We start from the raw sequence: 18,092 nt of genomic DNA on the forward strand, positions 1-18,092 counted from the left end.
ATGTTCCGAGGGTAGTGATGTACGGGGTCCTGCTGACATCTACAAAGTAGATAGACTGTAGTTGTGCCTGCTCAGAATTATGTAAAGATGTAATTGTACAGCCCATATTAAAGATGTGACTATGCTCAAGTGTGAGTACTTCAATGAATATAGCTGTGGAGAAAATAATCAAAGAAACTGAATTGAAAATAAGGGGGAAAATCTATATTTGCTTGAAGGCGGCATAGGTCTGACTAAAGGCAGCCATGTTGGCTCAAAAGAGACCCGCAGATATCTGTTGCATTAGAGTAACTAGGATTTCCATACATGTTGTGGTACTGCAGCCTTAGGTTCTATATCAGTGTTCAGCACTCCACAGAGATTTGCGAAAAAGTATTGATTGATAGTCATATGCTGTGCAAATAATAAATGAACCCTCTAAAAACCTAGAAAGTACAATTCCATATATTATAGCCACATTTTGTATAGCTTCTGTTCTGTAACTGAGTTGAGATGGTCTTCAAAGTTCAATACCTAGGTTGCAGGGTTGAGACCCAGAGTGTGAGGCTACTGTCTGCAGCAGTTATCCTCTATTTCATTGTGCTAAGACCCAGATACGCAGTTGCGGTCAGCTCAACGGCTGAGGTTGCTGTGGGGTCATTGATTGATTGATTGATTGAAGACTTTATTAGAAGATTTGCAGAAGTAGGTACATGAAAGTACATATTACATACAAGGTCAACTAACAGGATACAAACCCAAGAAAGCCACTGGCTTATTTCAATTGGGGTCCTTGATTCTCAATTCATCGTTACATGTAAGACAGACAAAAAAACAAGTACTATCTACAAGATAATACAGACAAATAACTATTACTATCTACAAGATAAAAATACATCCATCATGGGAAGAACAATACAACAAAACATCAGGTATGTACAGCGGGTAGGACAGGTGGGGACATACACCACAGGTGGGGGCGGGGGACAAAACACAAAGTATGTACAGTGGGTAGTTCGGGTCTTTTAATCTGATTTTTGATTTAGAGGGTCCAGTTACGGATTGCAGCCTCCTGTCAGTGGCGTAGCGGACGGGCCCGCAAGCGACGCACCGCGGGGGGGCCCCAGCCACTAGGGGGCCCCCTAACATTCGATCCAAACTTTTTTTTTTTTTTTTTAATAATTAAAAAATATATAAAATAAAGAAAATAAGTGGCCCTTCATTGTGTCAACCTTAATTTTAATATATAGGCCTATATTAAAAAATATATACATAGTTAGCCGTATCCAATAGCAACATGACTTTGACGTCACATGTAGGCAGCGAGACACAAGGAAAATGAGCAAGCGAAAATACAATACAAAGTACAATAAGCATTCTTTAGGTGGTGGTAGATTCTCTATTCGGACATTATAGACACTATATGTGGGACTGTCGGTCCGATATTGTAAAAAAATCAAATAAAAAATGTATGTTTACGGAAGTACATGTCTCAAGTATTATCTCGGCGGTTAGTCGAGTCACAGTGAAAGAAAAACAACATACAGATGATAATTCACACAATATAATACCACGAAAGCGTACAGCACTAAACAATAACATTTATTTGGGCAGCATCATACTCAAACTCAGGCAGAAGGGCAGGGTCCGGCCAGGTTCACAGTCACAGGCTGTCAGTGCATCATGGTTAGGCTATATATAGCTGTTTCTTTTTTCTATTCTACTATTCGAATCTACTTCTGCTGTCTGCGTCTCCCTGGGTATTCCTAGACCAGATGGCAAACAGTAAAGAAATGCCACAATATACCAATATACGAGATGTCCAACAAAGGATTTGACTAGGACCCCAATTGAAATAAGCCAGTGGCTTTCTTGGGTTTTTATCCTTTTAGTTTGACCTTGTATGTAATATGTACTTTCATGTACCTACTTCTGCAAACATTCTAATAAAGTTTTCAATCAATCAATCAATCAAAAACTAACCCTGGCCAATTTTACGCAACAAGTAGACTCTGATGCAGCGGAGACAGGGTTGCCAGATGGGCTGGTTTTTGGTGGATTTAGACGTTTTTAGATTGGTTAGGTTGGAAATTCTCAATCCCATCTGGCAACCCTTAGCGGAGAGTCTACAGATATGTTTACAGATATCACACTGCTGTGCACACCACACTTTGTTAAAAGAAATAAAGCTTGTACTATTCTACTTATAATACATTCTACTGATGTAGTGTAGTCTACCATTTGGTTTTAGTTATAGGCTATTGCTCTCACTTGTTTGTACCTTTTGCTAAGTCAAGCATTTAGAATGTAGAGTGCATATTTCGCAACGTCAATAACGCATCGGCCTCTAAAAAACGCAGTTTTTTTTTTTTTTTTTTTTTACTCCGTCGCGAAAGGGCCCCCGCCGCCACCTTGCGGGGGGGCCCCGGGATTTTGCGCTACGCCACTGCCTCCTGTAAATGTTTTTTGAGAGTGGTTTTGAAGGTGGGCAGTGTTTTGCACTCCTTTAAGATTATAGGAAGGGCGTTCCACATTTTTACTGCATAGTTTGCAAACGAGTTTAACCCCTTGTTTGTGGTGCAACGCGGTTGAACGTGGTTCGTGGAGCTTCCTCTGGTGTTGTATGTGTGGACGTTGTTCACTTTTTGGAAGTATGTTGACAGGTACTTGGGTGTCTTTGTGGTGTAGCGTATCTTGAAGACTTGAAGTCATGACTTTAGAGGGTAAATGGACTGACTCATATAGCGCCTTATTCCAAAGCTCTTTACAATGGCCTCTCATTCACCCATTCCCACACCAATGGCAGCAAGCTACCATGCAAGGCACCGGCTCGCTCATTGGGGTTCAGTGTCTTTCCTAAGGACACCTCGACATGTGGCCAGCCAGGGTTTGAACTGCCAATCTGCCAACCTTGTGATCATTAAATGTTGGCTCTACCTCCTGCGCCACAGCCACCAGGTGAGAGGGGTGAGTCAGATGCACAAGTAGCCTGGCGATCTCTGGAGGAGAAGTTGGTGAGCCCACATAGGCTTCAGGATGTTATCTATTCTAACATTCCTCTCAAAACCTGTAAATCCAAGTTTGGCCCTTTAATCTCTCATCTTGTCGCCACATGGAGAACTGTAGAAATGCAGGCCAACATTAATCTAAAGTTCCATCCTTACATTCCGTTATTTAATAACTTTTTTATAACCATTTGCTCAGGAGGTCGCCCCATTTCCTTCCCTCAGTGGAGTGGAAAAGGGGTTTACACCCTATCTGACATCACTGTAGGTAATGAATTTAGATCATTTCAAGACCTGCAATCTCACTTTAATTTACCTGGCACCTCTTTCTTTTTCTACCTCCAGCTCCGCAGTGCCCTACGGGCATACGGAGTCCCCTGGGGAGAAGACTTGAAGGTACATCCCATCCACAAAATGTTTGTTGGTAAACCTACCACAGCCTTAGTCTCTAACCTTTACACACTTATGATCAAATGTGCAGATATCCCTCTACAAATTAACTTGCGTTGGAGCCATGACCTTTCTATCTCACCATCTACAATCAATTGGACTGCGGTTTGGACTAAGATCAACTTAGCATCTCGCAACCCCAATCATCAGATGATTCACTATAACTTTGCACACAGGCTATACTGTACACCCCGCAAACTTTTTTTGATGAAATTAACACCCTCGCCAAACTGTCAGTTATGCTCATTAAACACAACAGGAACTTTCATCCATATGGTGTGGGATTGCCCTGGTGTTAAATCATTCTGGGGTATGGCCATCAATAAGATGTCTGAGTTTCTTGGGTCCTCTATCCCCTGCTCCCCAATAATTCTACTACTGAATGATTTTACCAGTTTAAATTTATCAATGATGCACCAACGCTGGCTTCTGGTAGGCCTCACAGCCGCCAAAAAACTGGTAGCTCAGAGGTGGAAAGACCCCCATGACTTGTCCTATCAGCATTGGTTAAACACTGTGTTAGATCTAGCCAAACTAGAAAGGTCAGCATGCATGGCGCTCAAGAAAAGAATATTAGTTTATGGACTTCCTTTATAGAATGTATGCAGAGGTGATATGCATAACTTATGGTTATTCCACTAGTATGATATATATATATATTTTTTTTTCTCTTTTTCCTTCTCTTCCATTTTCCTTTCTTTATTCTCTTCTTTCAAAGGCCATTCATTATGTTTATAACATTATAGTACTAAAATACTATTATAATAATCTTAAATAGGCTACTATTAATAATTGTAATGGTGTGGGTATTGATATTTGAATATTATAGTATTTAATGTTTTATGTTTATCCTATTATGTTTATTTACTTTATTTGGTGGCATTTATGTTGAGCTGGTTTAAATCCTTCTTGAGGGTTTTTGGGCGGAGTAAGACCTTGGTGTGGGAGGGTGGGTAGGGGGAATGTATGCAGGTATGAATGTTGTGTATTTTGGTAATTGTTTTGTCATTGTCCTTTGTGTGTTTGTACATAAAATAAAAAATAAAAATTGATCACAAAAAAAAATCTACGGCGAGGATGAGCATTGTGCAACAATTACTACTACTAGCTATAGTGCAGCAATTATCTCATTCATTGCTCCATTGTTGTGGGGCATTCCTTCACAATGTAGGCTATAGATAGATAGATAGATAGATAGATAGATAGACTTTATTTGTCATTGCTACAGTACAGGTACCAAACAACGAAATTTAGGAGGGGAGGCTCCCCTGGTGTTTAGGAAAGGAAAAAGAAACACATTTTAGAAAAAGCATAGATGCATAAAATCACAAGAAGGTAAGGAGCTGGTTTACATCAATAGAGGCTATGTACACAATCCACTGTACTATACTGCACAGATAGTCAACTAGGGTTGTCATATTTCACAAGAAAGTATTTTTTCACATTATTTTAAAGTGTCACAGTTTGCAGGCTTGAAAATGTACATGTTTGTGCCTCAGCACTAGCTGCCATACAATCCGTCCGGACTGTCCTGGGCCCAGAACTTAGGCCTTTTCTGTGTTCAGGGCCTTGACGGCCCTGTGGTAGAAGCTGTCCTTCAGTCTGTTTGTCTTAGCGGCCGGGGTCCTGTACCTCCTGTTCGAGGGCAGCTTGACAAAGTGTTCGTGTCCAGGGTGGTTCGGGTCCTTGGAGATCTTGGAGGCCCTCCTGAGACAGCGTGTTTTGTACAGCTCCTCCAGAGAGGGGAGGGGGGCGCCGGTGATCTTCTGTGCTGTTCTCACGACTCTCTGTAGCTCGCTTCTCTCCGCTGCCGTGCAGCTGTGGAACCAGTTGGAGATGCCGAAGGTGAGGATGCTCTCCACTGCGCCGTGGTAGAAGGCCACCAGCATCTCCTTCTTGCTGTGTTGTTTCTTGAGGCATCTCAGGGTGTATAGCCGCTGTTGTGCCCTCTTGATGGTGCCTTTAGTGTTGTCCTTCCAGGCCAGGTCATCCCGCATGTTGTGTCCCAGGAATCGGAGGTTTGAGACTCTCTCCACGCTCTCTCCGTCGATGAGCAGGGGCAGGATCTCAGACTTTTTCCTCCTGAAGTCTACGATGAATTCCTGGGTCTTTGACTTGTTTAGCAGCAGGTTGTTAACCTTGCACAGCTTGCTCAATTGCTCTACCTCATCCCTGTACGCCGCCTCGTCCCCCCCCCGAGATACATCCCACCACGGTGGTGTCGTCTGCAAACTTTACGATGTAGTTGCTGGGGTGGATGGGGGTGAAGTCGTGGGTGTAGAGGTTGTAGAGGATGGGGCTTAGCACGCAGCCCTGGGGTGACCCAGTGCTGAGGCTGAGGGCTGTGGAGGTGTGGGGGCCCACCCGCACCCTCTGGGGGCGGTCGGTCAGGAAGTCCTTGATCCACGCACATATAGAGTGTGATAGACCCAGGTCTAGTAGTTTGGTCACTAGCCTGTCTGGAAGGATGGTGTTAAAGGCGGAGCTGAAGTCCACGAAGAGCAGTCTCGTGTAGCTGTTTCATCTCTCCAGGTGGGATAAAGTGGCGTGGAGAGTCGTCGCTATGGCGTCCTCTGTGGACCTGTGGGCTCTGTAGGCGAACTGGTATGGATCCAGGTTGGGCGGGAGGCGTGTGAGTATGTGGGCCCGGACTAGTTTCTCGAAGCACTTCATGATGATTGGTGTGAGTGCCACCGGGCGGTAGTCGTTTAGGCAGCTCACCGTGCTTTTCTTCGGGACTGGGATGATAGTTGAGGTTTTCAGGCAGGGTGGGACGGTGGCCTGGGACAGGGACTGGTTAAAGATGTTGGTGAAAACCCCGGCCAGCTGGTCGGCGCAGTCTCTCAGCACCCGTCCCAGGACGCCATCCGGCCCCGAGGCTTTCCTGGGGTCCACCGCCTTCAGTACGCGTCTCACCTCGTGCTCTGTGAGGGTGAGGCTGCTGAGAGCTGGAGAGAGTGGTGTCTGTGTTGTGGTTGCCTCCGTTCGCCCCTCGTCGAACCGGGCGTAGAAGGTGTTCAGCTTTCCCGCCAGCAGGGGGTCGTCCTCTGCGGCTGTGAGCCTGTATAGATGAACAAATATGAAACCAAGGAAGCTTGTTTTCTTTGTTAAATAGTTTATTCTTGAACAAGGTGTGACTATCAACAAGTCTCAAAGTTGCAACATATGATAATTAGGAACTTGAAGTTGACACAGTAGGATAAAGCTTTGTGAAACATCATAATGGAAATTGAGTGAAGGTATATTGAGTATAAATAACAATCACTCTAGTTCATGTCCTTTTATGTTGAAAACCCCCCCAACAACATTAGTGCTGGCCGTATCTGTTTACGTATTCATTCGTTCGTTCACATATTCATTCATTCATTCATATTCAATGTTTTCAGTCATAAATATTCATAAATATTCAGACATATTTCATGTCTCTTAATCAATCCCTCCTCCCTCCTTTCACAGAGCTGGTGCTCTATCATTCCAGAAAGCACATCACTGAATTCATCAGTTTGGTGATCTTTTGGTGGTCCGCCACCAGTAGTGAATCGCTCTCTTCTGGCTTCTGCACTCTGTTTTTTTAAAGTCAGTTTGATGTTCTTCCAGAGAGTCTATAAAATCAGATGTCATTCAATATGAATTATCTTACACAAATATGATTTTTTATTTTATTTAACCTTTATTTATCCAGGGAAGTCACACTGAGATTTGCATCTCTTTTACAGGTGAGCCGAGGCCAAAAAAAGCAGCAAATAAGAAGTGAAATGCTGATAATCTCATGAAGAGATGAATGAAGATCTCACCTGAAGTTGCTGTACTGTTCGTTTTGTTACTTGTTCATTTGCATTAAATTCAACTGCTAATTGCAATCCAACTACTCTTCTTCTTTTGCTCGGTAGCAGCAGTATGGTTTTTACTTTCAATGATTGGATGGTTTGATGCAATTTGTTTTAGTAGCGTCTTTTCCAACTCAGTGTAGTTCTTTGAACGAATTCTGGTTGCCACTGCCATTGTTCCATCTCAAGATCCACATCAGTCACATCAGTTTCTTACATATTTTTCTGACAATTAAGATAAAACCATTTGCTTTCAAAATAAAAGCTCCTGGTATTGTTATATCAATGTTCTCACTAAAAATTGTGTTTTCTGTTCCATTCCGGGTTTTCATGGGGACCATTGTATGAACTAGCCTGGCTCCGCCTCCCTCAAATGAGGCTTAATCCAGGTGTTTGCAATAAGGCTTACTTAGCTTACTCCAGGACTCCATAGTCTCCGATTTACTAAGGCACAGTTGAGATACTTTCATGCAAGCGGCTTAAATTACCTAGTTTAACTAGTCAAGATTAGGCCTAGTCCTGTCTTTATTTAAGCCCTGTCTGAGCAACCGGCCCTATGTCATGTTGGTCAAATTATATGAGATTTGGTTGGAGGTAGTAAATTTCATTCACAAGGTTTGGCAAGAAAACATGAACATAAAACAAACAAAAAATCCCCAGTGAAGGATCATGTGGTCAGTGTGACCAGGTCATCACTAGAGGCCACTCCCTAGTTCCCATGGATCTAGGATCAATTTACCAACCACAAATAAGTAATATCCTTTAGCGTTCACGGGGAAAACCCAAAACTGACCCTAGATCAGTGTCAGTGACTTCATCTCACTACGAGGAAGTCCTTGGTCTTATGAACAGAGAAGCACTTGTTATTTTTAGACAGAGAGAAGCCTAAGAATGAAAAAATGTATTAAAAGTTTTAAGGGTAACGTAACTTTTTTTTTTTTTTACCTTTATTTATACAGGTAAAAAACACATTGAGCCCCAAGGGCTCATTTTCAATTGTAACCAGTTCACAGGCATACAACATCCACCACAAACAAATATGAATGAATGAATGAATGAATGAATGGTCTTTATTGTCATTGCTACAGTACAGGTACCAAACAACGAAATTTAGGAGGGGTGGCTCCCCTGGTGTTAGGAAAGAATTTACAAGAATTTACAATTGCAATATTGGGTTTTAGCCATGGAAAAGATTTATGAACAAAACGGAAATAATATTAATAAATGATATTAATATTTAAAATATATATATATGTTTTTTGTTAAAAAAATAAAAAATAAAAAATATAATTATTGCTTTTTTAAATCTCTCTCTCTTCTCTCAAATTATTGGGGAGGCCAGGCCTCCTCCACCTCTATGGAGGAGCCTCCACTGCTGTACAGATAGACAACTAGGGTTGTCATATTGCACATAGTGTTATTGCACATTTATTTAAAGTGTCGCAGTTTGCAGGCTTGAAATGTACATATTTGTGTATATATAAAAATACAATACATATATAAATATAAAAATAATATACAAAATAATAAATAAAAAAATACAAAATAATATATACAAATACAATACAAAACCTGGCCTACATAGTCTAAAAACTAAACTAAAAACGACATAGTCTAAAACTAAAACTAGTCTAAAATAGTCTAAAATAATCTAAACTTTCCGTCAATATAGACTAAAACTAAACTAAAACTACATAGTCTAAAACTAAAACTAGTCTAAAACAGTCTAAGATAATCTAAAACTAAACTAAAACTACAAAAACCTAAAACTAGACAGCTAAAGATGAATGAATGAATGGTCTTTATTGTCATTGCTATAGTACAGGTACCAAACAACGACATTTGGGAGGGGTGGCTCCCCTGGTGCTAGGAAAGAAGAAAAAAAACTAAAAAAACAAGAAGGGAAAGGAGCTGGTTTACATAAATAAAGGCTATGTACACTATCCACTATACTATACTGTACAGATAAAACGACTAGGGTTGTCATATTGCACATAGTGTTATTGCACATTCATTTAAAGTGTCGCAGTTTGCAGGCTTGAAATGTACACATTTGTGCCTCAGCACTACACCTAATTTTTTCAATCCAGCAGCAATAGATAAATGAGAACTTTGAATAAAATGTGATGTTCAACCTTCCTGTGTGTACCGTATAAAGACTGACTAGACACCTAAAGGCCTAACTGGCTCCAAACTAGTCTTTGGCTTTATAATTTCAATACTGTGTCACGTGAATAAGAAATGAGTATTTAGCTCCCATGTTAAACCCATTCTGTCATTGTATGACTAGAAAAACCTACAAAAACGACCATGCCATTGCACTGTATACGTATGATAAGCCCTGAATCCAAGAAGTGGTACAACAAACAACCATTCTCTGACCTCCCAAAAAAAGTCTGTGACACTCAGTTCAGTATATCAATCACTCATACGAAAATGATTTAACCAAAAGGGGTAGCTTCCATATAATAACTCCATCTGGTAGAAAGGCGGACATTTTACCCATTGTGGTGTACATGCCCCATCATAAGCATTCACTCCAACAAACAATGCTTGTAAACAAAGTGAGGGTTACAATTTCTGACATTAACAAATGTATTTAAGGCTTTTTATATACCTTGTACAATGTATACATTTTACATGCTATTGTTGAACTAAAAGGTATAACATAACTGTTGTCATATTTTATTTTACGTAGAAAAAACAGCAAACCATACCCATTTCACTGACTTATGTCCATAGAACATGGTCTAAATTAAGTTGTGGGAATTGTCTAAAACAAACCAGAAACATGAAAAAAAAAAAATTCTCTATTGGTATTCCTGATACAGGACTGTTTATGTATAAAAAATAACTGATAGTACAGTTCAAAATTAAATTCACAGTATTCTTTCTTATGAACGCTAGAAAAAACAAACTGGATTTTTAAAAAGCAAACACAAAAGGTCCACAGCCAAAAGTGATGCTAAATTTTTTAATGTTTTTTTGTATACTTGAATAATGAGTTTAAAAGAAAGGATAGAAAGAAAGGGTGTCTCAGTGAGTGTGAAAAGAGGGATGCAGAGAAAAAAAGTTGTCTTCTCCAGTGAAAGGGTTGAGAGAAAGAGAGGGGGGAAAAAGCAAAAACATAAAAGAGCTGGAAATGTCCTCAAGTCTGTCCAGGATAGGTGTGGTGGTGTAAGTGCACACACAGTCACAACAGCCAGTCCCAGGCCAGCTCCTTCTCTTCCAGACAAAACGCCTCCGCATCGTAGTCGGTGCGGCGTTGTTTCTTAGGAGAGTGGTCGTTGACATGGTCGTCGCCATGGTAACGGCGCTTCCGGTTCGGCCTCTCCTCACTGCTTCCTTGATGGGGTGCCGTTGGCGATGCATGACCAGAAGGGAGGCTGAAGTCATCGTAGTCGGTGCGGCGTTGTTTATTGGGAGAGTGGTCGTTGACATGGCCGTCGCCATGGTAACGGCGCTTCCGGTTCGGCCTCTCCTCACTGCTTCCTTGATGGGGTGCCGTTGGCGATGCATGACCAGAAGGGAGGCTGAAGTCATCGTAGTCGGTGCGGCGTTGTTTATTGGGAGAGTGGTCGTTGACATGGTCGTCGCCATGGTAACGGCGCTTCCGGTTCGGCCTCTCCTCACTGCTTCCTGCCCTCCTCACTGCTTCTTTGGAGCTGGGCTTGTCCAGATGGGGCTCTCTGCCCTCTTCTCGTCGCTCCGGCCCTGTGGCCAGGCTGTCGGTCTCAGAGACAGTTCTCTGGATCTCCCTGGTGTCGTACTTGTGTGGGGCTACCAGGCCCACAGAGGCCCCCGGGGCTGGGCCAGGCGGGGGCTTGGAGAAGGCAGAGGTGACCGGGGTGTCGAGGGAGGGTGTCGGCTGGGTGGATAAGGCCGTCTGGTTGTTGGGGTGCGTAGTGGAACTACTTGCCCTCTGGGCATCGGTTGGCGAATTAGCTCCTACATCCGATGTGTTCATGGTGGCAGTGGGCATTGGCGAACTAGCAGCAGAGGATGGTGCGTGGTGAGGGAGCGGATTAGCTCCGTTGTCATGGGTGGAGGCGCATATCTCTGGTGTAAGGGAGAGTCGACCCTCACTAACTGCACCATGCAGACTCTCACTCTGAGAAGGGGTGGCCTGGGTATTATATACCTCTTTGCTAGAAAAAAAGAAGAAGAAAAGCATACAGGCTTAATACAATTACATTCTTAATATCATAATTTAAAATCATTGAAATCTGCACAGTGCCTGGAGGTGTGAGGGTTGTCTCACCTTGGCCGACTGTGATGAGACTCCCTGCCGTTAGCTATGCTTGGACCCACACCAGACGACAGTCCATGACCGTTAGCTATGCTTGGACCCACACCAGACGACAGCCCATGACCGTTAGCTATGCTTGGACCCACACCAGACGACAGCCCATGACCGTTAGCTATGCTTGGACCCACACCAGACGACAGCCCATGACCGTTAGCTATGCTTGGACCCACACCAGACGACAGCCCATGACCGTTAGCTATGCTTGGACCCACACCAGACGACAGCCCAGGACCACTGCTAGAAACCTGCAACAGACCACAACCACAAACATCAATGGGCGCACTGATGAAAATATTGACAGGATATGATTACATACTGCAGGATAATGACATGATGACATACTGCAGGATAATGACATGATTACATACTGCAGGATAATGACATGATTACATACTGCAGGATAATGACATGATTACATACTGCAGGATAATGACATGATTACATACTGCAGGATAATGACATGATTACATACTGCAGGATAATGACATGATTACATACTGCAGGATAATGACATGATTACATACTGCAGGATAATGACATGATTACATACTGCAGGATAATGACATGATTACATACTGCAGGATAATGACATGATTACATACTGCAGGATAATGACATGATGACATACTGCAGGATAATGACATGATTACATACTGCAGGATAATGACATGATTACATACTGCAGGATAATGACATGATTACATACTGCAGGATAATGACATGATTACATACTGACATACAAATATGATTACATACTGCAGGATAATGACATGATTACATACTGCAGGATAATGACATGATTACATACTGCAGGATAATGACATGATTACATACTGACATACAAACATGATTACATACTGCAGGATAATGACATGAATACATACTGCAGGATAATGACATGATTACATACTGCAGGATAATGACATGATTACATACTGCAGGATAATTACATGATTACATACTGCAGGATAATGCTTTGCAATAGTATTTCAACAACAATACCTTCTTCTCTTGTCCTTGCAAGCAGCCAAATACCATGACAACAATCCTATACGTGGCCCGATATCAGATAACCACACTTTATCAGATAGAAACTATTCTATGCTACCGTTTTGGCATGTTATTTGAAGTACCTTGTCAGTGTGTTTGAGGCCATTGACTTTGTGGAGTCCGTTCTGGTGACCGTTCTGGTTGGGTTTGGCGATGCCGTTACTGTTGTGGTGCGCCCCAGCCTCACTCCCACCAGCACCGTTGGTCTTAACGGCCGGCTGGGGTCGCGGGGCCGGTCCGTAGACGGCTCCTCCGTTCCTCCCGTTGAAATTAGGCTTGGCCAGGCCGTTTTCTAGAGCGCCGCCCTCCTGATCAGACTCCTCTGATGACTCGTGGCCGTACGGCCCCAGGAAGGAGGAGCCGTGATTCCCATTACTGGCTGACGTGCCGTTCACACGAGGCGGGCGAGGGGCGGACATACAGGCTGAGGTAGACTGTGAGGAAGAGGAAGAGGAGGAGGCGGACGGCTGGACGTAAGAGGAGGAAGCTGAGGCTGAAGAAGAGGATGAGGAGGGGCGGATCTGCTTGCCCTGGCCAATGTAGAAGGAGAGCTTCTGTAGAAGGAGAGCACGGTCGGGGATCCCAGTGGGACGGCAGAGTGGGTTTGAGGAGATGGAGGACGAGGAGGATGAAGAAGAGGAGGCGGAGGGCAGCACGTGGCTCGGTTTTCCGAGGCCGCCACTGCTGGTGCTAGGCTTGGAGCCAGATGGATTGTCTCTTAGAGAGCCGTTCCCGTTGACGTGAAGGGTGTTCTGTGAAACAACCAAAATAAGTTAGCTACAAGCCTCATTACACACTGCTGTTTCCCTTACCATTGAATAGGTGGGGCGGACCCCCCTGTCTGGAGTTTTGGCTTAGATAGAACTCAATAGAAAATGAGTAAATGGTAATGGCATCGCTGGATGTGTACTCATGTGCCCTGCCAAAAACAAATCTGTGCGAAACACTGGTACGCGAGCTTGCTGTGAATACAGTATTATCATTCATTGATCTTTAATAATCATCAGAATTATCATTAAGTATCATGCCAATGTGGTGTGAAGCTGCGTGTGGAGGCTCATATGACAATTAAAGAGTGTGTGTGTGTATACAGTGCAGTATAGAGGCTGTACCTTAGCCATGTTTGGGGGCAGCTGGGGGCCGATGAAGCCGGTGGAGTTGTGGCAAAGCCCGAGGTTGACACTGGGCGTGAGGACAGGGCGCGGGGACGACTGGCCTGGGGTGCGGCTCACGAGGTTACAGTTCCCTCCGTTCTTCAGATCAGGTGACCTGGTGGCCGGAATACAACAAGATGTTTTCGTGATAAAAAAAGGGGGGGGGGGGGGGGCATGCACAAGAAATGTAAGTTGTGAAATGTCTTTGCGCCTCTGTGGTACTCACCTGATGTAGAAGAGCACGTAAGCCTGTTGGTTGAGAACGGATCTGATGTCACTGACAGACACCGAGGAGTCGTTCATCTCATACCACTGCCCGTCACTGGCCTGATAATTAAGAAGAGGACTGTTAACGTCACATCACATCAACATCTAATTCTGAGCAAAATGAGACTGGCTGATGCACTGGTGAACTGAATTTTTATGAGGGGGGTGTGTGTGTGTGTGTGTGTGTGTGTGTGTGTGTGTGTGTGTGTGTGTGTGTGAGATACCTTGATGTAGCAGTAGTAGTGTCCAGCATGGCAACTACGGCCTGAGTGGACCAGCACTGCATACAGAACATAGTCCTGGGGCTCCCCGTGGGACTGGGACATGAAGGGCCTAAGGTCCAGGTACTCGGGGTACCTCACGTCCTGAGTAAGGAGAGTAAGGACGACACAGGGAAACCACACAGGGAAACGAACAGGGGGTACATCTTCAAAATAACTAAGGCATTTCTGATTGTCTGAGAAGAGGAAAAAAATACCCTATTGCATTTAACATTCTAAACCTGAATCCAAATATTCCCAAAATGATCTTACCTTTCTAATCTTGCCCCCGTTGAAGTTGGCAAAGCGGTTCAGTGAGATGGTGAGCACGTTGGAGCTCCGGTGGATGGTGAGTCTCTTTGAGGCTGGAACCATTTTCTTACACCTGCAGACAGGTTTTAGTCAGTTGCATTCCATTATGATGTGAGGAATCAAAACTCAATAGGCTGCACAAATAAATGAATACAGGTATATACTAACTTTGTGCATTTGTATGCATTATCTCCATCCAGTTGCTCTGGCTTGACAAACTGCTCCAGTGCCTTGGTTATGCTGGGAGCCGTCTGCAAGACGACAGACACAATTCTCAATTATTTACTTATTACCAATATCTCATATCACGATGAATAATTCTTGTAAAAGGTACTTGATTGATGTGAAACAGCAGAATGATTATGTATAATTGTGTGTTACCTTTATTTCCAATGCGACATCCAAGTAGGGGTCAAACGTGTCAGAGACTGCTTCGCAGTTTAAACATTTTACTGTGAAAGATTGAGCATTGAAGATTCAGTGCTTTTCTTTGCTAACTTTGTACGGGTAAGCAACATACATACAGTATAAGCAGCATACAAATGAGCAATGCAAGTTTGGACCAATAACTTACCCCTGGATCGTAGGTACCCTCCAAAGACTTGGTGGATAAAACTGGTTGCCTGCGTTTGCCTGTCCAATCTATTGAAAAAAGAAATGTCAGAAGAATTAAAAAGACAAACTACAAACTACTCAAAATGTGAATGAATTATTCCTAATAGTCAGCCAGTCTGTACTACAGTACATTCTCAAATCAAGATACTCGTTTATTAACCATTAGCAACACAAACTGTTACAGCCCTTTGAGAAGAAGAAATAAAGGGGAAGAGACAGCAGAGGAAATAGAGCAAAGATAATTACAGAAAGGTAACCTGTTGGCGCAGAAAGGAAATCCACTATCCACAAGAGCTTGCTACAGTCAGTTTTAAGGGTCGCTTCTATAAGCGAGGGTCATTGCAACATATCTATTAATCATGTCTCACTGTATTCTAAGCTAAATATGAATGTAGGTCAGATCCAAGTACACTACATCCTAGTGGCTGAACACTGATTTCCATAACTCCCTCAGTAACACCTACTTGGTTCCAGGCAGGCAGGACTTTTGCATAGCATCCACTGTGCATCGCAGGAACTCGTGGGCATCCTCCTGACTCCCTAAGCTGAAGTGCTTTGCAATCCCTACCGGGTGTAACAGGGCAGGTAGATGACGAAACCATACAGTTGACAAAAACTTGAGAGCATTAAACAATCACATTGACATGGTTATGGTTAGCTGTTACTTATCGTTTGGTATTTTGGTGGAAGCATAGGATGCTATTGCTAAGAAGCTGTCTGTCAAATAGTTCTCCCTCCAAAATAAATTGATAGCACCTTCTACTTTTTTGGAGGGAAAATAAATTTTCTGAAGATACTGTGTGTTCCCTGGATTTGGCACCTGTGATGCTATCCAACTCTCTTTGCATTTTTGGAGAGAAAACTATTTAGCTGACAGGCTGGTCATATTGTCCATATATCTATTATTTTGATACAGCAAATATGTTTTTTTGTTTTGTTCTGATGTGATTGCAGGCAGTTATTATTATTAATATTTTTTACAACAACACATATTTCCATCAAGCATATATTAAATAGTAATATAGTTTTTTTTCTGATTGTGAGTGGACACTCACGTTTTAGTTGATTGAAGACACCAATGGGCTTGATGACGTTCCCCGAGTTAGCAAAAACCTGGGTGATGTGGTTCTGCATGGTGCACATCATACAGAAACCAGGCTCATGACCTAAAGGGGAACAGATATGGAGGTTAATCGGATAAGAGGCATGTTGTACCGTATCTTCTAGCATTCTGTTCCGATTAACTTCATTCCTCAATACAATTGTTTAAAATGCAATATATCACGACCAAAATAGTCATTCTAAACAGGTCTGGAAACCAGATTGGTTATATCTTCATTCACATACATGTTTTGGAATGTTCCCGGGTCAGCATGTAGTTGGTGAGGGGAACGGTGTAGGTGAGACACTGCAGAGCCGAGTTGAGGAAGCAGGTGTTTCCCAGGTTCTTGAGGCCCGCTCCGATGCGGTGGATCTGGCTCCACTTCAAGTTGAGCCGCTCCATAGGGAACAGGACCTTCTGGGGGAGGCCAATGTCGTCCCCACTGCTCAGCACCACTGGGGAGGGTGGGGAAACACAAATAAAAACACTGAGATTAGTCACAGGCGGAAAATACTTTTAAAGAAAGTTTTACGTTTTGTTTATATGGAACAAGCGATGGAGTGCTAGGTGAGAGCAGAGGGCAGAGAGATGCTGTCTTTATTACTGACATCACACAGTAGGTTCTACAAGAGAGAACCTCATTCTGGGTCATTTGCTTGGGGCTACATTAAGCGATTGATTACCTCCCCTCACAGTACAACATGCTTACATAACTTGCCATGCCATAGAGAAAAGACACACAACACCTAGGAAACCTGTTCAGTCGGTCAATTGGGCGGGAATCCCCTCAGCACACACAGTGAATACATTTACAGTGAGTGCAGGTATTTGCCCTCGTTTTTACCCAGCATCAAGAGACCTTTTGATTTAACAAACCATATCTTCTCACCTTGCTCCTTGGGCCGATCCACTGAGTGGGTCGCACTGCTGTAGATGGTAGCTCCAGGTGTGGGGCCCAGGCAGCCGCCTGTCTTCACCCTGGGGGTGTCATTGGGTGAGGGGCCCACCCCCCAGCTGGAGCAGCTGCTGTCCATCCCGTCTTCACTACTGAAGGGGGAGCGCTTGCACCCGACTGACTCAAGGTCAGACTTCTCTGAAGATCTGTCAACTTTTGTGCGGTCCTTTCTCATTGTTCATTGCTGATGGGCAAAAACAACAAACACAGATGAAAGTGTTAGCTATTTAATATGTAAGTATTGACAACTACCGTATTTTCCGGACTATAAGTCGCGGTTTTTTTCATACTTTGGCTGGTCCTGCGACTTATAGTCAGGTGCGACTTATATATCAATAATTCATAATCTCTGACTGACATGAACTGACATACGGTAATCTCTGACTGACATGAACCAAGGAGTAACTTCCGCTAGCGCCTCATACACGATAGAATAGCCATTATACTTGACAATGTGGACATTAAACACGACAATGTGGACATTAAACATGATGTTATGGACCTTATACACAATGTTATGGACGTTAGAAACGATATTAAAGTCATTTATACCTTCCAGAGGCTATTTAACGTTGCAATGTTGCACCCGCGAGTAGCATTTTGCTACTTTCGGTAGCGCTTCATACGCGATAGAATAGCCATTATACTCGACAATGTGGACATTAAACATGATGTTATGGACCTTATACACAATGTTATGGACGTTAGAAACGATATTAAAGTCATTTATACCTTCCAGAGGCTATTTAACGTTGCAATGTTGCACCCGCGAGTAGCATTTTGCTACTTCCGGTAGCGCTTCATACG

At 43.2% G+C, this 18,092-nt stretch overlaps 1 protein-coding gene across 1 annotated transcript; it reads right to left on the reverse strand.

Moving 5' to 3' along the window:
- Positions 1-10,454: 10,454 nt before the first annotated feature.
- LOC308149753 (ubiquitin carboxyl-terminal hydrolase 42-like) lies at positions 10,455-17,460 on the reverse strand (the record flags this gene model as incomplete). Its single annotated transcript, XM_080522647.1, has 14 exons — positions 10,455-11,250; positions 11,523-11,815; positions 12,704-13,372; positions 13,733-13,889; positions 14,001-14,101; positions 14,266-14,406; positions 14,575-14,686; positions 14,782-14,864; positions 14,995-15,065; positions 15,188-15,255; positions 15,693-15,792; positions 16,284-16,394; positions 16,576-16,785; positions 17,220-17,460. The coding sequence occupies 14 exons, from the start codon at positions 17,458-17,460 to the stop codon at positions 10,455-10,457; spliced, it is 3,153 nt and encodes a 1,050-aa protein (XP_080378773.1).
- Positions 17,461-18,092: the final 632 nt, after the last annotated feature.

The sequence above is a fragment of the Nansenia antarctica genome (genome assembly GCF_963989245.1).
Source record: "Nansenia antarctica genome assembly, chromosome: 1".
Taxonomy (NCBI): Eukaryota; Metazoa; Chordata; class Actinopteri; order Argentiniformes; family Microstomatidae; genus Nansenia; species Nansenia antarctica.